This window comes from Schistocerca cancellata, chromosome 3 (genome assembly GCF_023864275.1).
Source record: "Schistocerca cancellata isolate TAMUIC-IGC-003103 chromosome 3, iqSchCanc2.1, whole genome shotgun sequence".
Taxonomy (NCBI): domain Eukaryota; kingdom Metazoa; phylum Arthropoda; class Insecta; order Orthoptera; family Acrididae; genus Schistocerca; species Schistocerca cancellata.
The window spans coordinates 262,914,219-262,934,359 of NC_064628.1; the positions used below are offsets into that span (position 1 = coordinate 262,914,219).

Consider the following 20,141-nt stretch of genomic DNA (forward strand, 5'->3'; position numbering starts at 1 on the left):
AAATAAAGGCTGTTGTCATGTTTTCACTGTGACAAATGGATGATCGATACACTACATTATACACACACTGCTCAGTTAGGAATTTTTTTATGCCAGGAATCCAGCACATATTGTGAAAGTCACTGACAGAGCAGCACAAATTAATATTTCACTGTTGACAATATGTTGGACAGGGAGCGAGTCAATAGCACATACATTGTCCTCCTATAAAACAGGCTATAGAGTGCCATCCAAATACGCAAATATGACTTGCAGTTGGTGTGTCAAGTACCAGGGACATAAAATAATCTTAGTTTCACTACTGGAAGGCTGTCAGCTGGAGATGCTTCAGTCGTAAGATGGATGGTGCAATAATGCAGGATTGAAAAACTGTCCTCCACTTTGAGGAACACAAATTTTTCAGCTTCAAGACAAGTGATGGTTGATTATTTTAGGACTGCATATACATTTTTTTAAAACACATCTTCCTCACAACCATGAGCTGCATCAAAAAATATTTAGTTTCCAGACCATTATCGGGTACATAGCCCAACAGTTGCATATATTGTGTACATCTATATCAACTGACATGTGCATCAAGTATGACATCTTTATGATGTTAAAAATTATGTGGATATCTGTGGGACACAGGCTGTCAGGTGTACATGTTATTTTTGTAAAACACTAATAGGCCACACCTCTTGGTCATGCCTCATCACCAGTTCCATGTTTTCATCACTAGACAGTAGTGTCCACTAAGACCAAGAAGTGTTGCCATTTGTCATTTGACAGCTATAATACATATGCACAACAACTTTTGTACCACAAAGATCCACATCAATTTTAACATCACAAGGATTTCATACTTGATAAGTATGTTATTTGACATGAACATACCTAATATGCCACTGGTAATGGGCTACATGTCCAGTAAACTGTCTGACAACTAATTATTTTTACATCCAGCTCACTGTGTACAGCATGATGTCTTTCAACAAATACTCATAAGCTGTGGAGCACCAAGTACACAATATTTATAATGTTATCTGTTATCTATTATATGAGGGTATTTGGTGCTATGCTTGAACACTATAAAGTGAACATATCCATTTAATACACATAATATACATTCAGGTAAATGTTCTACAAAAATATTTTATAATGTGTATGTGACTTGTAGGATGACAATAAGAAATTATAGCTCTATGTCTGGTGGTAGAGCACCTTCCTGACGTGCTTTTTCAACATTTTTATAAAAATCAGAGAAGTCAACATATGGCTTTATACGACGTCTCCTGTCTGGCGGATTTCGAGTTGGAGGAAATACATCAGATGATTCAGTGGTGGAGGTATCATTCTGCTGGTCATCTGTTGTCTCTGTTGCATCAGTTAGTGAATTTTCATTTGTTGTTGTTTCCTCACACACGCCAAATGAGGGCATCGGTACTGTAGTAACAACTGGATTGAAACGAACAACAGCATTTGTTGGTGAACTTAATGCATTTGGAAGAGGAAAATTAAAGTTTCTGACAAGTAGTGTGATATCATCTCTCTTGCCACCAACTCTTGACTGTCCATTTGAAGCTGTAGAGCCACTCATATAAACATCATGGTGAATTCTGACAATCTTGTCCACAACTGCCTGTGCTACACCAGTCAGTGTTGACTGAATACGAAACTGTGAAAAAAAAATCATAAATGTTTTAGAAAACATGAACTAATTATTTACAATTAATATAAGGGGATAACAATAAGCATTTTTCTCCAGTATGGTATTAGACTATCCTGAACATTGTTGACAGATGCAATTACATACTGTATTTACAATGAGTGGAACATATGATATTGATACGGCTGTATACAGCTTAAGTGACATGTTTCCTTAATGACAAAGCTTTTCCAAAAATGCACATAAAAATGCTGAAAACCCCTCACTTTAATTAACATTAACATTTGTTTCTTTCATTCCCTTGAAGTATTTCCTGGAATTAAGTGCATGTGCATATGGGTATCTACGCAAACACACATGATATATCAGAGTAGTCTACATTTACATCTGGCAGTGGGTGGCAGAGTATATTTGTAGATGTAGATATGCAGTTAAATCAATACTGTTGGCACTGCTCTTTGTGCCTTCTCAGTTTTATTTAACATTAACTTTACTACACACATGATTTAATAATTTAAAGACTAACAAAAATAAGCAAAAAATAACTGAATTTGAATATGTACAAGATCACAGTAAATGTTGATAATATACCTGTTCAACAGCCATTTGAGCAATTTCTTTATTAACTTGATCCGTTCCTGTTGCTTCTTCAAGGGATTTATATAAGCCATCTGACATCAACAGAAGAAATCTTGAACAGATAACACAATTATTTCAATTAAATGTAGAGCAAATAAAAATCTTTACACAAAGCCTCACAACTAAGAATAAACAAAAATAAAAGTGACATCTACTCTTATGTATTACTGGAAAGTATTACTCGAATTGCAATTAAGTGGTACTCTAATTGTAGGAAACAGAGAATCACAAAGGAAAAAATAAAGTCAAAATGATTAAAATAATAAAAATGCACAAAATTTAAATCCAATTAAGATATCAACCAAACCCTCCCAGTCATATGAAAATTAAAATTGTTACTTTTATTCATATTAAAATATGCTGATGAAAGTACAATAAATAATAGAGGCACTGTGTCATCAAAAACCACATAAACAAGACTGAAAACTTTGCTAGTTTTCCAAAGCATATGCATGTGTGGCTAGGTTACACCATGTCAGCACTGCAGCTCAACTCAGGGGACAGGTTATGTTGACTGGAGGGTTTGGGAAGAGTGGCTGACAACTGGGAAGGAGAGGCAAGAGTTGCAAGGACAGGATTGGCACCAGTGAGCTTGTGTTGGTCACAGGCAGGGGAAAGATGTATACAAACAGGGAAAAATTCAGTCAAACACACTATGATGTTGAGAAGTGGATTTGGAGAGAGAGATAGAACAGAGGAAGGGGAGATGGGGGAATAGGGCGTGGGTGTAGGATGAGTGAGGTTAGAGCCACGGGGCACAGGTGAAGGTGAGTGTGGGGCAGGGGCTAGCAGAGATCAAGACTAGAAGGATTACGGGACCGAAGGATGTGTTGCAACATAATGTTAACCTCATACCTACTACTACTCATTATTTTTATCTTTCTTTGGTTTCATCTTATTCCATATTCTATGTTCTTTAGAATGTTCATCCCAATTAACAGGTGCTGTAATTCTTCCCCATTTTTACAGAGGATAGCAATTTCACATGCAAGTGTTGTCACTGATACCCTTTCACCTTGAATTCTAACCCCACTCCTCAACCTTTAGTTTATTTCTGTCATTAATTCTTCAATGTATAGGCTGCACAGAAGGGGAGAACGGCTACATTGCCACCTTCTGCCCTTTTTAATTCACACAATTCTCTCTTTGTCTTCCATTCTTATTGTTCCCTCTTGATTTATATATATATACTGTACATTACCCATCTTTCTCCACAGCTAATATCAAATTTTCTGAAAATTGCAAGCATCTTCCACAATTTTCCAATATCAAACACTAATACATTAATAAATCCTATGAAGATATCTTGATTTTTCTTAAGTCCTGTCTCCACTATTACCAAGTGCAATGTCTTTAAAGCTAAACCAATCATCATATAACAGATCCTTAATTTCTTTTTCATTCTTCTATATGTTATTTTTGTCAACAAGTTGAGTTCATAAGGTGTTAAGTTGACTGAGTGACAGTTTTTGTATTTATCTGTCTTAGCTAGCTTTGTGACTCTGTGGATGAAGTTTTTTCTCAAAGTTTATAACACCAAAAACAATCAATTTTTGCAATATATTGTAATTGGATGGATAAAAAATCCACTCACCATGTGGCAGCAGACACACACATAAAATGAGATTATAATTATGCAAGCTTTCGCAGCCAGTGGCTCCTTCTTCTGGCAGAAGGGTTGAAGGGGAAGGAAGAGGCGTGAAGAGAAAGAAAGAGAAGTTCCCTCTCTTCCTTCCCCTTCAACCCTTCTGCTGGAAGAAGGAGCCACTGGCTCCAAACACTTGCATAATTATAACCTTCTTTTATGAGTGTGTTCTCCCACCACTTGATGAGTAGATTTTTTTATCTATCCAATTACATTATATTTTCTCAAGTTTGGTGCTTTGTCTCTAGCATAATACATTCTTCACTCTAACTTGTGTAATCATTTGACTGCCACTTCCCCCAATGATTTTAGAAATTCAGAAAGAGTATTATCTATACCTTCTGCCTTGTTTCATTGCAAGTCCTCCAACACACAGTGAAACTCCACCTACACTACTGGGTCAAATATGTTCTCCGAACAAACTGACACCCATTTCTTCTTATATCACATCAGTAATAAAATATAAAACTCCCCCCCCCCCCCCTTTTCCACCTACTTGCTCTCACCGCTGCTTTTGCATTCTTGAAGTTGACACCTTTCACCTTTCCTTTAAATTTCACACTATTTAGACTTTTCTGTATGTTGAATCTGTCCTGTTGATGACCATTTCCTTTTCAACTTCCTCACATTTTTCCTACAGCCATTTTACATCAGCTCCTTAGAACTTCCCAATAGTTTAGTCCCTTGTTTTTGTAGTCTTCAGTCCAAAGACTTGTTTGATGCAGTTGTCCTTACTAGTCTATCCTGTGCAAGCCCCCTCTTTTCCATTGGTTCTGCACTTTCATGCCTTTAGCTTGCTGAGTCTTCTGCCTTAAGGGGCAACATTATCAGAAAAAACTGATATAAGTGAATCAAATTAAACCTACCTGCATGATTCATCCAGAACTATTCCTCCATGGATTTCTGGCACAGCTATGACTGGTTCTGCCACTGCACAGGCCAACTCTTCGAATTCCTTGTAGCCACCTTTCACTAGATAATTACCCAGGCATCGTGTATTTTCTTGGTTACCCAAACGGGATCCTAAATACAGTTTCACACTGCAGTAACTCTAATGTGTAACAAAATACCAATAATAAACACACATTTTTGAAAATAGAAATTGACCGAAGGTTTATGACATGCCGTCATAACACAGCAAACATTGAAGATATATTTAGGAAGAAGTCTCCAATTTAATTGTCCTCCTTGTCTACTAAAAGAGTCAACTACAAGGCAAAAATGTAGTGCTCTATGATGATATGACCCCATCACAGAAGAAATGTAATTTCCACCATTTTCACAAATAAGCAGAAAAACTGTAAGCAACCTTCTTAATAAAATACATTCAAAATGAAAACAGATGCTATACTAACAAAACCTGTGTGTTATGCTAGGGGCATCTGTTCGCCAACTGCCAGACAAGGAGAAACTGCAAAACACACACACACACACACACACACACACACACACACACACACACACAGAGAGAGAGAGAGAGAGATTGGCGGGAGGGGGGGGGGGGGAGATCAGAAAATACATATAGTACAGAACACAACACCTGACATTTGAATTCCACATCACCACCGATAATGAGAAGATTAAGATAGGAGACAAATTAGTGGAAAAAATGATGCAAATAGAAACAAAAGTTAAATAATGAAATCTGAGACTCCTGTCATCAAGAAAAAGGGAAATTTTAAAGTAATTCTGAAGCATGACAGTGAAGTTGTTGTCAGCCAGGTCAGTCTACGAAGTTCAGAAAAATCTCAGTAATCTTACATGGGGAATCTGTGAAACATCAGTGAAATGCTTGTGAATAGATTAAAAGGGCCCTGTTGAGATATACTGTAAAATGGTTATATTCTTTTCATACATGTTTCAAATAAGAAACACAAGCACTAGAGAAGAGGTGATAGGCCCTGTATGGGCTATATAAACAGTCATTATTTCCTCATTCAACAGTACAGAAGAACTCTCCCAAGCACAGTGCTGGAGATGGCATATTTTTATTTTGTCCAAGGTATCACTTTTATGTACTATGGCAGAAAGAAGGTTCAGTTTAAATTCAAACAAACCTTGTCTTATCCGGTCAACATCAAGTCCCAGCCTTTTAAGTCGCAACAATTCATCTTCATTCCGCAAATCGTGATCAGCACTCAGTTGTACAACACGCAGCACACCATTGCCATCTGTTCGGCATAACAGAGCACGGCTATCTCCTACATTCGCCACATAAAGTTTGCCAGCGTGCACAAGTGCAATAAGTGCTGTTGTCCCAGATGATATTTCACAGTTGAGGGCATTTAACTTGTCTACCTATAAGATACAGTGAAGACAACAAAAATTACATTTATTTTGAGTCCAATAGGAATTAAGAATAAAGTTATATTACCCATCAAAATAATAATATTTATGCATTTACATCCAAGTTGGATCCGTCACTCAAAGTCGATGTTATCTTTTTGCTAATTCTTGTACATAATTATGGTCATCATCCTGAAAGTTCCTGCAGTCCAGCTATTCTGTACTACAGCCATGTGTGAAAATGATTTCATTGGACTTCATCTTCCTGCAGGATGGTGCTGAAAGAAATCTCTTCACTATTTAGCACTGCTGAAATAATCAGTTTACTCTTTTCTTCAATGATTCTTCTACATCGGAACAACTCAAGTCAAACAAACATCAGACCCATTTTTTAATAACATACTGGCAATTACGAAACTCAATACATTTCGACACATTTCAGGAAAAGTCTACCATCAAAATAAGTCAGTTCAAAGACAGTCTTAATTTGTTCTGGCCCTTGACAATGTCAGTGACCCTCTTGCTCTGAGGAGTTCACCGCACCTTTCACAGATACCAACAAAGCACCACTCATCATCCACAGCCAATGACAATTTTCATACTTTGTTGCAGATTTTGGCCACCATGTGTCCATATATTGTCTGCAGCATCTCCCCCCCCCCCCCCCCCCTCTTCCCCCACTTACTTATGTTACACCAAGTTAACACAGAACATGACCACCTTTGACCATCAGGTTACACTACAATGCTTGGATATGCAAATGATTAGCATTTCATCACAACCTTACAAAGTAGAGAGGAGTAATGCTATCTACATTCTTTATACAATGAAAGAATCTCATTCTCATTCTCATTCAGAAATCACATCTGAATGCTGGTTGTTTGGGACAAGATTGTGTTATATCTCACATAAGGAGGAAAAGTGCATACCAGCACAAATTAGAATTGGAGAGTAGCAGGATTGTGCTCTATTGAGATTGTGATTTATCATTCCATGATACTGTTGCTCACATTGGTCAGGACTCCATGACTGTCATAAGAATATGGAATCAGTGGGTTCAGGAGGGTCATACTTGACATTGTGCAGGATCTCAGTGGCCCTGCACAACTAGCACCAAGAACACAGCCATACTGTTTGCTCAGCCACAACACGTACCTTGACTCAGGAAATGGGCTGTTTTGCAGCTCGGCATGTATCCGTATGGACAGTGCAACAATTTCTGAAGCACCACAGACTGTCAACACAGTGACCAGTACTGTGGCTTTCCTTACATGGCAGCAGAGAAAGGCACACTGACAGTAGTGAGCTCAATGAAACACTGCAAGCAGGAAGAGCCCCACATTGTCTTTTCAGACAAGTTCCAGTTCTGTGTACAACATCACAGTGACCAAATGCATCCATGTGTGGAGGCTACAAGAAGAACAAATGTCGTCAGACGGCATTCGTCATCATCATACAGGCCCAGCACTTGGCATAATGGTATGGTGTGCCACTGGGTACACAACACAATCAATTCAGGTTTCTAAAGCAGGTAACTTGGATAGCAGATATTACCACAGCCACGTTTGGAAGATGTAGACCCCTACTGTTACATCCATGAGTAAAGCCAAGTCTGAACTGCATTGCTAATAACAAAATGGGCAACTGTTAATAACAAAATAGGCAACAGTAATGTCTTTAGGCATGGCAAGAGGAGCCACAGACCTGGAAGCAGGCTGGCTGACCACAGTGACATGCTTGACAAGCTAAAACCTATACACTATAAATGCACAAATAGGGCTGTGTGTACTTCTGACAATGGGGTCCTTGATTAGGATTGGAATTAAAGCTGATAGGCAAACAGCAATTCTGGTTAGAGAGAGAGAGAGTGAGGGACAGGAGGGAGGAAGAAAGATGGCCTTCTAGTGGTGACAGCACCACATCATGAGAAGCCAATCAACATTCCAGCATGGCAATAAGTGGTGGGGTCAAAGGGGAAAATTGAACAAAAATTGGCAGCAGGATGCTTCGAGGGAGAAGAGATCAGTAGGAGAGTGCTAGAGAGAAGTTGAGGGTGTATGACGTGAGGTGCTGCAGGCAGGCAGCTGGGTGAACCAGAATTCATTTTAGAGTTAGCATCAGGAGCTGATGGGCAAATAGGCAGTAGCCATGAGATTCTGAGTTGAGTCATGTGGGTCGCATTTCTTAGAACATACAGAACAGTGTTTGTCATCCACCATCTCTATACCAGACTTGACCGCTTAGTGGAAGCATCTTGTCCAGAGGATTTACTCATTGTATTTCTGAATAAATCTCAGATTGTTAAACATTTCTGGAGAGTTACTTCAGTTACCTCCCAGCCTTTTACCTTTGACACCAGAGACTGTAACATTTTAGCTAGGCCAAAAGTGTCCCTCTCAACGCTAAGGCATTGTTACAAACCATGTCACTCTGTGACATAAACAAATTTTGGCACAATGTGTGGGGTACCACACAGTCACTTAGGCATTTAGGAGGTAGGATCCACTGATGGAAAACAGTAGGTATTGCTACAGTGACTGTGGAAACCTGCACAAAGTTGTGGCAACTCGCAATTTTCAACAACAGCAGAGTCCAAGAAGAAGTCCGAGCAGTGCAGGGCTACGACAGCATAGTGCAGATCCACAAGGCACAGGGGGCCTGAGCAGCCAGAGGTTTGTGGGTTTGAAACCAAGGGTCCAGGCTCTGTAGTGGCAGCCAAGACAAGCTATGGGATCGGTGCAACCATGCAGGACACCAGCCAACACATCGTAACATCGCAGGCACACGGACAACACATGAGCACCGAGCGACACAGCACTGTACAACACTATGGACTACAAAAAAAGCAGTACCTATCAAAACTTTTTATAATTATATTGTATCTTTAAAGTATTAAGACTGTTAAATTTGGTAAACTGCCCCAAAGTAATGAAATTTCTTCATCCACCAATAGTGGTAGAATGTCAGTTAAGGCGGCTTTCAAAAATGTTCGAAGGAAACAAGAGAGACCTTAGGGAGTTTATCGAGAATGTGGATGTGGCATTCAATCTAGTTAAGACAGAGGAACATGAAACATTACTGAAATTTTTTAAAGCTAAAATAATCAGTGAGGCCAGGTCAAGACTGCAAGTGTGCGTAAGAACTGGTACATGGGAAGAAGTAAAGTGTGTCCTGGAAGAAAATTATTCAAGCAAACAAACTATAGACTACTATGTGTGTAAAATATTTCAAGCAAGGCAAAGATGAGGTGAACCGATCTCATTGTGGGCAAGCAGAATTGATGAAATGCAAAAAGATTTCCAGGAAGCCGAAAGTCGGGTCACAAGTCGGGATAATGTGAAAGGTGCCACAGCGTTGGTAGATTCATTGGGAGAGCTTGATTCATTCAGGGTCTAAGTAATAACAGAATTCAAACAATATTTTGAAGCCAAAGAGACGAAATCGGTTTGGCAGTGGCATTGGACTTAGCACTATAAGAGGAAAGTTGATATTATCAATGAGAGAGAGTGGCCTGACACCAAGGCTAATGTTTAACTGTAGAAGGAGAATGGTAAAGGGCTCAAAAGAAATTAAGAACTTGGAATGTTTTACATGCAGTTGGAGAGGTCATATTGCAAGTAAATGTAGAAAGAATATGCCGGAGGGGAGAGTACAAATAATGACCAGTAAACAGTTTACCAATTTTTGTTACAGGTGTGACCAGCAAGGTCATACTGACACTGAATGTCAGGCAAGACTGAGGAAAGTAACTCCTATAGATGTCAGAGAATTTTGGGGAAATTGCAGAGAAACCAATGGAGGTTTACAGGAATGGAGGTGTCCACAATGCAACATACCGCGTAATTGTGGCAACCTGTGCATGCGAGTACAAGATGTAACATGTTTCAAGTGTAAGCAGCAAGGCCATTAAGCTAAGGACTGTCACATAGTGCCCTGCCTGAAGAAAAGACAGGGTGCAAGTATCAAATAAAAGAGGCTTAGTGGTACAGGGAAATTAAAGGGCAGCAAGGTCGCACATTTGGACACTATCGCAGTAAGCAAGCCCACAGTTAGGGTAATAGACTGTGCAACAGAGAATGATGGTCTCGTATTATATTGTGTACAATTAAGAAAGTACTTAGTTATTGAGAGATACAGAAGCACAGTTGTGTTTGTTAAAGAGAACAAGTATGCCAGTTAAGAGAGAAATTAGAGTCAATGAAGCAGAAAGGCTTTGGTTGAAAGGCGTAACAAGTGAAGCACTAAGTACAATAGGTACAGTGAAAATACATTTAAGTCTAGAAAGTGCTTGAAAAGTTGGTCAGAAGTTTCATGTGTGTGGGTCAGGATTAGACATTCCATATGATGCATTGATATGCAGAGACTTCCTAACAGGGCATAAGGTCAAGTTAGACTATACGGAACTAAACTATAGCACTACTGAAAAGGAATTGTTGGCTACAGCATATACAGTGAAATAGTTCTGCCTGTGATATATGTACAAAGGTTCACAGTGGTAACTGACCTTAAGACATTAACTTGGATATTCACTGTAATGGATCCAAGTTCGAGACTCCTGAAGTGGAGACTGAAACTCGAAGAATACAACTGAAATCAAGAAGGTTAAACAGTAATGCAGATGTTCTGAGCAGAATAAGGCCAGAGGGGAAGGAAGACAAATACGAAACAGCATGTGGAGACAGAGGAGATGTCTGTAGTAAGAATGAGTGGGGAAGGTAATCCCGTGAATGTGAGACAAGCACAACTGTCGCCAGAAATAGAAAAGGAAACAGACAGCAAAGAGGAAATTAGTTTTGAGGAGAATGAACATATTGAAAGAAATCCCTTGGGAGTGCACCACAGAATGCACAGGACATTAGAAAGAATAAACACTTACAAGCAGTGGTGCGGGAAGAAGCACGATATTTAAGATTATATTCTAAAGTGCCATCCTGTCAGAAAAATAGGCAAACACAAGCAAAAACAAGAATGCCTTTAGAAATTACTGACACAGCTGAGACTGTGTTTGGAAATGTACTATGGACATAGTAGGTACTCAGATAAGAGGTACATGTTACCATTTCAGGAAAAATTAAGCAAATTTACTCTAGCAGGGTCTACTCTAGAAATTGAAAGGTGAGATACCGAAACAGTAGCCGAAGCATTTGTAGAACACATAATATTAAGATTTGGAATTCCATCAGTTCATTTAACAAACCGAGGGTCAAATATCTTAAGTGATGTTTTTAAAAGATTGTGTAAAGTGTTAAATATTAAGCTTACCACCCAGAATCTAACAGTGCTTTAGAAAGAAGACATGGAACACATGCTGAATATCTAAGACACACTGTCACATACCTGTGACAAAGTTCATGGGACAAGTGGGTACCGTATGCAATTTTCATATTTAACAGTACACCACACAGCAGCACAGGGTACACCCCATTTGAATTACTGTATGGGAGGAAAGTAAATATGCCAGGAGTATTGCAACAAAATCAACGCAGGTAAGTTATGATTATGAATCATATGTCACTAGTTTAAAGGTGAAAATTCAACAGCAACACAGAATAGCAAGAGAATCAATAGTAAAATGTAAGAAAACTAGCAAAAAACAGTATGATATGGAACAAAATATAAAAGAATTCAAGGTAGGAGACATAGTGTTACCTCACGATGAATCGGTAAGACAGGGTAGATCTAGAAAGCTATATTCACAATGACGAGGGCCATGTGAAGTAATAAAGGTTGATACTCTGAATTTATCCATAAAAATTAAAAGAAACAATGGTATGTGCAAACAGACTGAAACAGTTCTTTTAAATTTCAGGTACGGCACTCAGGTGGAGAATTGTCCAGCTCCTCATAGTGACAGCAACATACACCATATATGCATCAGAATATGTACTGAATGACTTTCAAGTGACACAGTTTCCAACTTCTTCAGGGCTACACTATGATAAAGTAGGACAAGCAGAGATGTACAGCACTACTTGGAGAACTGTGACATATGTAAATTTGGATTCCATAACATAAAGGTTTCAGAAAGGAGAACAATATGGTAAGACAGCAGGCAAAGAAGCAGACACACATTACATCAATTAAATGTAGGTTTAATACAGTGTCGTTTATTAGATCAACACATAATACATCATGTAGAGAGAATCGCAGGTCTGCAACAACTAGTACAGCAACTGACAACGCATGAGACAAGAAGAAAAAGTAGAGTCTTTAACTTCATAGGCCAGCTAAGTAAAATGCTTTTTGGCATGTTAGATGAAGCAGATGCAACTATTACAAGAAAAGAATAGATGTTGTTGAAAGAAACTCAGGAGGGCTACTGAGGTTGACAAAAGAGAAAGTGGCAGTGGTAAAGGCTGCACTGGTAGGAGTGAACAGGACTGTTTATATGTTAGACTCAAACGAACATGCCTTAAAGATGACTAAGGAAAGACTAGAGTGTTTCATGAAAGCATATGTGAAAGAAACCAACATGGAATTTAAAAGGATAGCTTCCTTTGTAACAATAACAGAACAGATTTCCAGCAGTATTTGGCCAGATCAAGGAAGAATATAGGCAGATGATAAATGCCACTCTGAACGCACAAAAGAGCATACTACAGCCTCACGTAATCAATCCTGTCCAGATTGTAAAGTATTTAAGTTTAATATGCGATGAACTAAAAGATGTAAAGTTTCCTGTTCCTCTAGCTTAATCATCAGGTTATTTACTATTAAGGACAATTAACTTAGATGTTTTCATTTCCAGAAGTACATTAGGATATGTATTCAACATTCCACTGATAGATAACAATAATTTTAATTTGTATAAAATACTTGCACTACCGAGAGATTTCTGAAATGAAAGGAAAGTATGTGTACATACAGCCAGAAAACGAGTTCTTGCTGATAGATGAGTCCAAAAGGCAATACACAAAACTTTCATTGGAGTAGCTGAACTGCAAAGAATTAAGTAAGAAAACATGACTGTGCAGAAAGTCCTTTGCATTGTTATCCATTCTGCTCATGAAGAGTGCGAAGCAAGTTATTGTAACCAATGAGAGAAATTCCAGAAGATTGCATGCGAAGAATAGTTTCACTGAATCAAAGCATTTTGATACATTTAAACAGTAATGAAAGTTTATACGTAGCTCCAAAAGAAGAAGGATTACCAGTAACATAACAAAAAGGACATAATACCATAAACAAATTTAGAATTTGATTATTATATTGTAAATGAGGAAAAGAAAAACGTTTCAGCGTTGAACTTAGTTTTACCTTTAGAACATGTAGTAACACAACTGGACGATTTAAAAAATCCTGTATGTCCAGAGAATGGCCGACATACAGGAGGAAGGTTTGAAATAATCCACATATCTTACACATTATTTAGTCAGTACATATGTCACCATGACATTAATCATACTAGTTATAGTAATATGTTGTTGTAGAGTTCAAATGTTATAAAGAATGTTTTAAGAGTATATGGAAATATTTTGAGGACACTGATTGTTGTGGAAAGATATGCATATGAAACACTACTGTGAATCAGCATCTCAAAATCAGTTTGGCTCAGAGACAGCTCAGCAGAGAGGCTGAAGATGTAGTTATTTACAAAAGGTATGCAAAGGACCAAGATCAGTCAATATCATTTATAAACAGATGTTAAGATGAAAAGAAATTGTAAAACATGGAAGTAAAATGTAATCGTTAAAATAACAGTAACAGTACAAGTTGACGAAATAATTGAAGTAAATGTACCCATGCATTAATAAATGTAAATTATGAAATGAAATGTCGGTGTCAGTGTTAACGTTTAATATCAAGATATTAGTGTCAAATATCAATGTTTTAATGTAAATTTGTTAATGTCAATGTGTCGATGTAAATGTATTTCAACCAAGATACGTAAAAGAAGCAAAACTAATGTAAAGTCTGTAGCCTTATTTATCAAAGGTAAATAAAAAAGACTCACAACTGACACTACTCTGAATATTAGCACCAATTCTGCTGGTGGCGAAGGTGTTATATCCATGAGTACAGCCAAATCTAAATCACATTGTTAATTACAAGATGGGCAACTATTAATAACAAAAGAGGCAACATTAATGTCTTTAGGTGTGGCAAGAGGAGCCACAGACCTGGAAGCAGGCTGGCTGATGCCAGGCTGATAGGCAATTGTGCTTGATACTTAGCTAAAAGCTGTAAGCTATAAATGCAAAGAGAACTACAAGTACTTCTGACAACAGGTTCCTTGATAAGGATTGGAATTAAAGTTAATAAGCAAACAGCTCTTCTGGTTAGAGAGAGAGCATAGGATGAGAAGGAGGAAGAAAAAGGGCCTTCTGGTGGGGACAGCACTACATCATGAGAAGCCAATGCAGGGCTTAGGATGCAGTGTGTGACCATATTAAAAGAGGCGTCTCTACCTCTTCACCCAGGCTCTGAAGAAGCACTGAAGAATAGTGCACATTTACAGCTATTAAGAAGGTAAGTGGCCCTCAGCATAATGGCATGGCAATAGATGGTGGGGTCAAAGGGGTAAAATGAACAAAACTCAGCAGTAGGATGTTCCGACGCAGATCAGTAAGATAGTGCTAGAGAGAAGTTGGGGTAGTCTGATGTGACGTGCTGCAGGCATGCAGCTGGGACAAAACAGAGTTCATTGCAGAGTTAGCAACGGGAGCTGATGGGCAGACATGCAGTAGCCATGGGACTCTGAGTTTAGTCATGTGGGTCACATTTCTTAGAACAGATGGAACGGTGTTTGTCATTCATCGTCTCTGTATAAGACTTGGCCACTTAGTGGAAGCATATCCAGAGCAGTTGGGTTTTACTCATTTTATTTCTGACTAAATCTCAGATTGTTAAATGTTTCTGGAGAGCTACTTCAGTTACCTTTCAGCCTTTTACCTCTCACACCAGAGATTGTAACATCTTAGCTAGGTCAAAAGTCTCCCTCTCATTACAGCCAGTCATCTAAGCCATTGTTACGAACCATGTCATTCAACCTCAAACAAAACCCATGTTTGGGACGCAACACTATGTTGAATCTCCAGTTCCCTATGAGGGGAAACATAGCACCAAACAGAGCACCAAATGTTTATTATTTAACTAGCTTAGCACCCACTGCTTCACTTGCATAGTCTGTATAGTCTGCTGGTCTGCATGATTTTTTATTTTTTATTTAATCAAATTTTTACTTTCACAAATTGCAACACCTTCCAAACTTAATGTGATAATTAATGCCATAGACACAGGTCTTTTCTGAAAGTGCTTCTGATCAAATACCGATTTTGGTAACTGGAGTCCAAGACTTTTGTTAATTGTGCCCTTTGCATTCTTGTGGTGATATTTCCATAGAAACTTTCATCCTCTATTACATATTTCTTTATATCAAATTGAGAAGTGGAATATCAATTTTCATAGATTTAGCTTTAAAAATTTTAATATTACAAAATACTTTCTTAAAAATTTTCATCCCCTTTTCGATTGAATTTCCAAAAGCAGCAAATCTTTTTTTTCCCCCCCCCCTGACAGAGAAGCCAAATACAATTTGTTATAAATTTAGCTTTGAAAGTTCTTTCATAATGAAATAATTTCATACAAATTTTCATCCCCTATTTCACTCCCTTACACCTACATCTAGATCTACACCTAACGGTGTGTGGCGGAGTGTACTTTTCGTACCACTAATTGAGCTCTCCAACCCTGTTCCACTCACAAATAGTGAGTGGGAAGAATGGTTGTCGGTAAGCCTCTGTATTGACTCTAATTTCTCAAATTTTCCCCTCATGATCATTATAGAAGACTTACATGGGGTGGGGGGAGGGGGGGGGGGGGTAATACGTTGCCCGACTCTTCCCAGATAGTTCTCTCTCAAAATTCCAATAGTATATCTCTATGTGATGTACATTGCCTCTCTTATAATGTCTGCCAATGGAGTTTGCTGAACATCTCCGTAACCCATAATGCTCTTGTGCTGGCTAAATGATTCTATGATGAAACGCGATGCTCTTAGTTGGATTTTTTCTATCTCTTCTATCAGTCCTATGTGGTAGGGATTCCAGATAGATGGACAATACTCAAGAATCGGTTGAACAAGTGCCTTATAAGACACTTCCTTCATTGATGAATTATGGGACTTAACATCTGAGGTCATCAGTCCCCTAGAACTTAGAACTACTTAAACCTAACTAACCTAAGGACATCACACACCTCCATGCCCAAAGCAGGATTCAAACTTGCAACCGCGACTGAAGCGTCTAGAACCGCTCAGCCACACTGGGTGGCTGTTCATTCCACTTAACATCACTCTGGATAGTTACTCCTAGATATTTTATGGTAGATACTGTTTCCGAGGTTTGTCATTAACAGTGTGGCTGTAGAATAATAATTTCTTTCCCTATGTATGTACGATTGTTATATTTATTTACATTCAGTGTCAACTGCCAAGCCTACACCATTCATCAATTCACTGGAGTTCATTCTGCAAATTGCTAGTATCTTCTGGCATTGCTACTTTGTTACAGACAACCGCGTCATCTGCAAAAAGCCTTAAAGAGCATCCAATGCTTTTCACTAGATCATATATATATTGTAAACAGTAATAGGCCTATCACATTTCCTTGGGGTAATCCGGAAATTACCTTTACAACTGTCAATTTTGTTCCATTAAGAGCGATGCACGGAGTTCCGTCTGCAAGGAAGTCTTGAATCCAGTCGCAAATCTGCTCTGATACTCGATAAACTCTTCTTCTTCTTCTTCTTTTTTTTTTTACAGAACGGCAGTGGGGAAAGTGCCAAATGCCTTCCTAAAGTCAAGAAACATGGCATCAACCTGAGTGCCATTGTCTGTGGTGCTGTGGATCTCATGGAGCAACACAGCAAGCTGAGTTTTGCAGCATCTCTGTTCGTGGAATCCATGCTGATTTTTAGAGAGGAGATTTTCATTCTCGAAAAACGTCATAATTGCTAGAAGGGGTGTAAGGTCTTTCACATAATCTTTGTAAAATCTTATAGGTATCTCATCTGGCCCTGATGACTTTCCATTACTAACTGACTGTGGTTGTTTTTCTATTCATGATCATTTATCTCAATTTCTGCCATTTCAAAGTTCATACAACGATTGAAAGAAGAGACTGTGTTACTATTCTCCATGGTGAAACAATTTCATAAGACTGAATTCAGTACATTGACATTCTCTGTGTTATCTTCCGTTTCGGTGCCAGTATGGTCACTGAGCGAATGAACAGATGATTTTGACCAACTTACTGATTTTACATATGACAAAAATCTCTTGGGAATTTTATTCTGGTCGGTTGACAAAGTTTTACTTTCAAAGTCACTGAATGCTTCTCTCATTGCCCTCCTTACACCTATTTCCACTTTGTTCAATTTTTGTTTGCATGGCTATTAAATCATGGTGGGTCTTCCCCATCCCTTAAGACCTTACTTGGAGCATACCTGCCTTGGACTTATTGCACGATGACTTTGAATTTTTTCCATTTGTTCTCCACATCTTTGTCCCCATCACTGAATATCTGATGCAGACTGCTCAGATACTCTGAAATTTGTATCCTGTCACTCTTGCTACCTTTCTTAACATTCTTTGTAAGACCCTGTGTTAGAGTTACTATCACAGCCTTATGATCACTGATACCTTCATCTACTTAACTGATTAAATGAGTTCAGGTCTGTTTGTTGCCAGGAGGTCTAAGACGTTACCCTTAGGAGTTGGTTCTCTAACTATCTGCTGAAAGTAATTTCCAGACAAACATCCTCTGAGGACACTGTGGCTAATTTATCAGGCAAATCATCTTTGATCCCAAGGAAGGGTTCCTCTAACCTATAAACACCTCAGATGCACACCACACATTCTCCGCTACCCTAGTAGTTGCTTCCTGTGTGCAGTGCAGTGCACACCTGACCTATTAAGGTGATCGTAGAATTCTGCACCCGATAGTGGATTCACATTCAATACATCGCAGAGTCATCTGAGCCACTGGTTTAGACATTCCACTCTGCTCCAAACCAGAGGACTGTGATCAACACTGTGTACAATGCTACAAATAGACGGATGCCCTGTGAACCCAAGCAGCAGGCACTATATGCAGCGAATTGCACCCAGTGCGTTCAACAGCCACCGGTAGGGCCTCCTCCATCTCACGGATGAGACCCCCCCGACAAACAAACCGAGTACCCAAGGGCATTCTTTCCTGCCTTGTCTGCTAGTTCCCTGGCGGAGGGAGCTCCATCACCCATCTAACATTGGAGCTCCCAATGACAAGAATACCAACCCTCTGTACTTGTTCAGACTGGGCAGGAAAATCAGCCACTAGCCGAATAGGAGAGGCATCCCATACTGGCTCAGAGTTATCATCAACACTGGGCAGCACCTCATACGTGTTGAAAGGTGTAGGGAGCCAGCCACATGACCTGCTCCCTCTTTCATCTTCCACCCAGTGACATGCGAGCCCACCATTGTCCGCACCCATTCTCGAATGAGGACAGACCAATCAGAAGTTGCATATCAGAAGATGCAGTGACACTCGGGTCACTGGGGGATTTGAATGGCACCAAAGGTATCACAGGTCGCATCACCAGAGCCCCAATGTCACTGCAACTTCGAGCGGTAGCTAGAAGCATAACGATGGTAGCCAACACAGCTTCCAGCTGTATATGGACAGCAGACAATTCTCCTTGTGTCTCCTCACAACAAGCATAGACCCCAGCCGTATCCTAGAATGCACAAAATAGATATAAGCTCTCAAATGGTGCTACTCAGTTTGGAATGTACGCAAAACATAATGGAAAGCATAAAGAAACACCAACACTGATCTGCAAGCTCTTAAAAAGAAAAAAATTCTCTACTGAAGTGGATGTATCTATAGTTACCTGTCACTAAAAACTCTGCTTACCCAAAAGTTCTGCATGAGATAAGTAAGCAAACAAGAATGCATTGAAACTTCCTGGCAGATTAAAACTGTGTGCCCGACCGAGACTCGAACTCGGGACCTTTGCCTTTCGCGGGCAAGTGCTCTACCAACTGAGCTACCGAAGCACGACTCACGTCCGGTACTCACAGCTTTACTTCTGCCAGTACCTCGTCTCCTACCTTCCAAACTTTACAGAAGCTCTCCTGCGAACCTTGCAGAACTAGCACTCCTGAAAGAAAGGATATTGCGGAGACATGGCGTAGCCACAGCCTGGGGGATGTTTCCAGAATGAGATTTTCACTCTGCAGCGGAGTGTGCGCTGATATGAAACTTCCTGGCAGATTAAAACTGTGTGCCCGACCAAGCCTCGAACTCGGGACCTTTGCCTTTCGCGGGCAAGTGCTCTACCAACTGAGCTACCAAAGCACGACTCACGTCCGGTACTCACAGCTTTACTTCTGCCAGTACCTCGTCTCCTACCTTCCAAACTTTACAGAAGCTCTCCTGCGAACTTTGCAGAACTAGCACTCCTGAAAGAAAGGATATTGCGGAGACATGGCGTAGCCACAGCCTGGGGGATGTTTCCAGAATGAGATTTTCACTCTGCAGCGGAGTGTGCGCTGATATGAAACTTCCTGGCAGATTAAAACTGTGTGCCCGACCGAGACTCGAACTCGGGACCTTTCCCTTTCGCGGGCAAGTGCTCTACCAACTGAGCTACCGAAGCACGACTCACGTCCGCTACTCACAGCTTTACTTCTGCCAGTACCTCGTCTCCTACCTTCCAAACTTTACAGAAGCTCTCCTGCGAACCTTGCAGAACTAGCACTCCTGAAAGAAAGGATATTGCGGAGACATGGCTTAGCCACAGCCTGGGGGATGTTTCCAGAATGAGATTTTCACTCTGCAGTGGAGTGTGCGCTGATATGAAACTTCCTGGCAGATTAAAACTGTGTGCCCGACCGAGACTCGAACTCGGGACCTTTGCCTTTCGCGGGCAAGTGCT

At 39.7% G+C, this 20,141-nt stretch overlaps 1 protein-coding gene across 1 annotated transcript in view; it reads right to left on the reverse strand.

The window, feature by feature from the left end:
* Positions 1 to 400: 400 nt before the first annotated feature.
* Positions 401 to 20,141, reverse strand: part of LOC126174909 (TGF-beta-activated kinase 1 and MAP3K7-binding protein 1-like) — a 121,277-nt gene continuing 101,536 nt past the window's right edge. Inside the window, exons 5-8 of the mRNA XM_049921345.1 lie at positions 5,990 to 6,230; positions 4,799 to 4,955; positions 2,240 to 2,339; positions 401 to 1,657 (exon numbers count right to left, since the gene is read on the reverse strand). Coding sequence (XP_049777302.1) covers positions 1,175 to 1,657; positions 2,240 to 2,339; positions 4,799 to 4,955; positions 5,990 to 6,230 — 981 coding nt within the window. The 3' untranslated portion in view covers positions 401 to 1,174. The remainder of the gene's footprint in view (positions 1,658 to 2,239; positions 2,340 to 4,798; positions 4,956 to 5,989; positions 6,231 to 20,141) is intronic.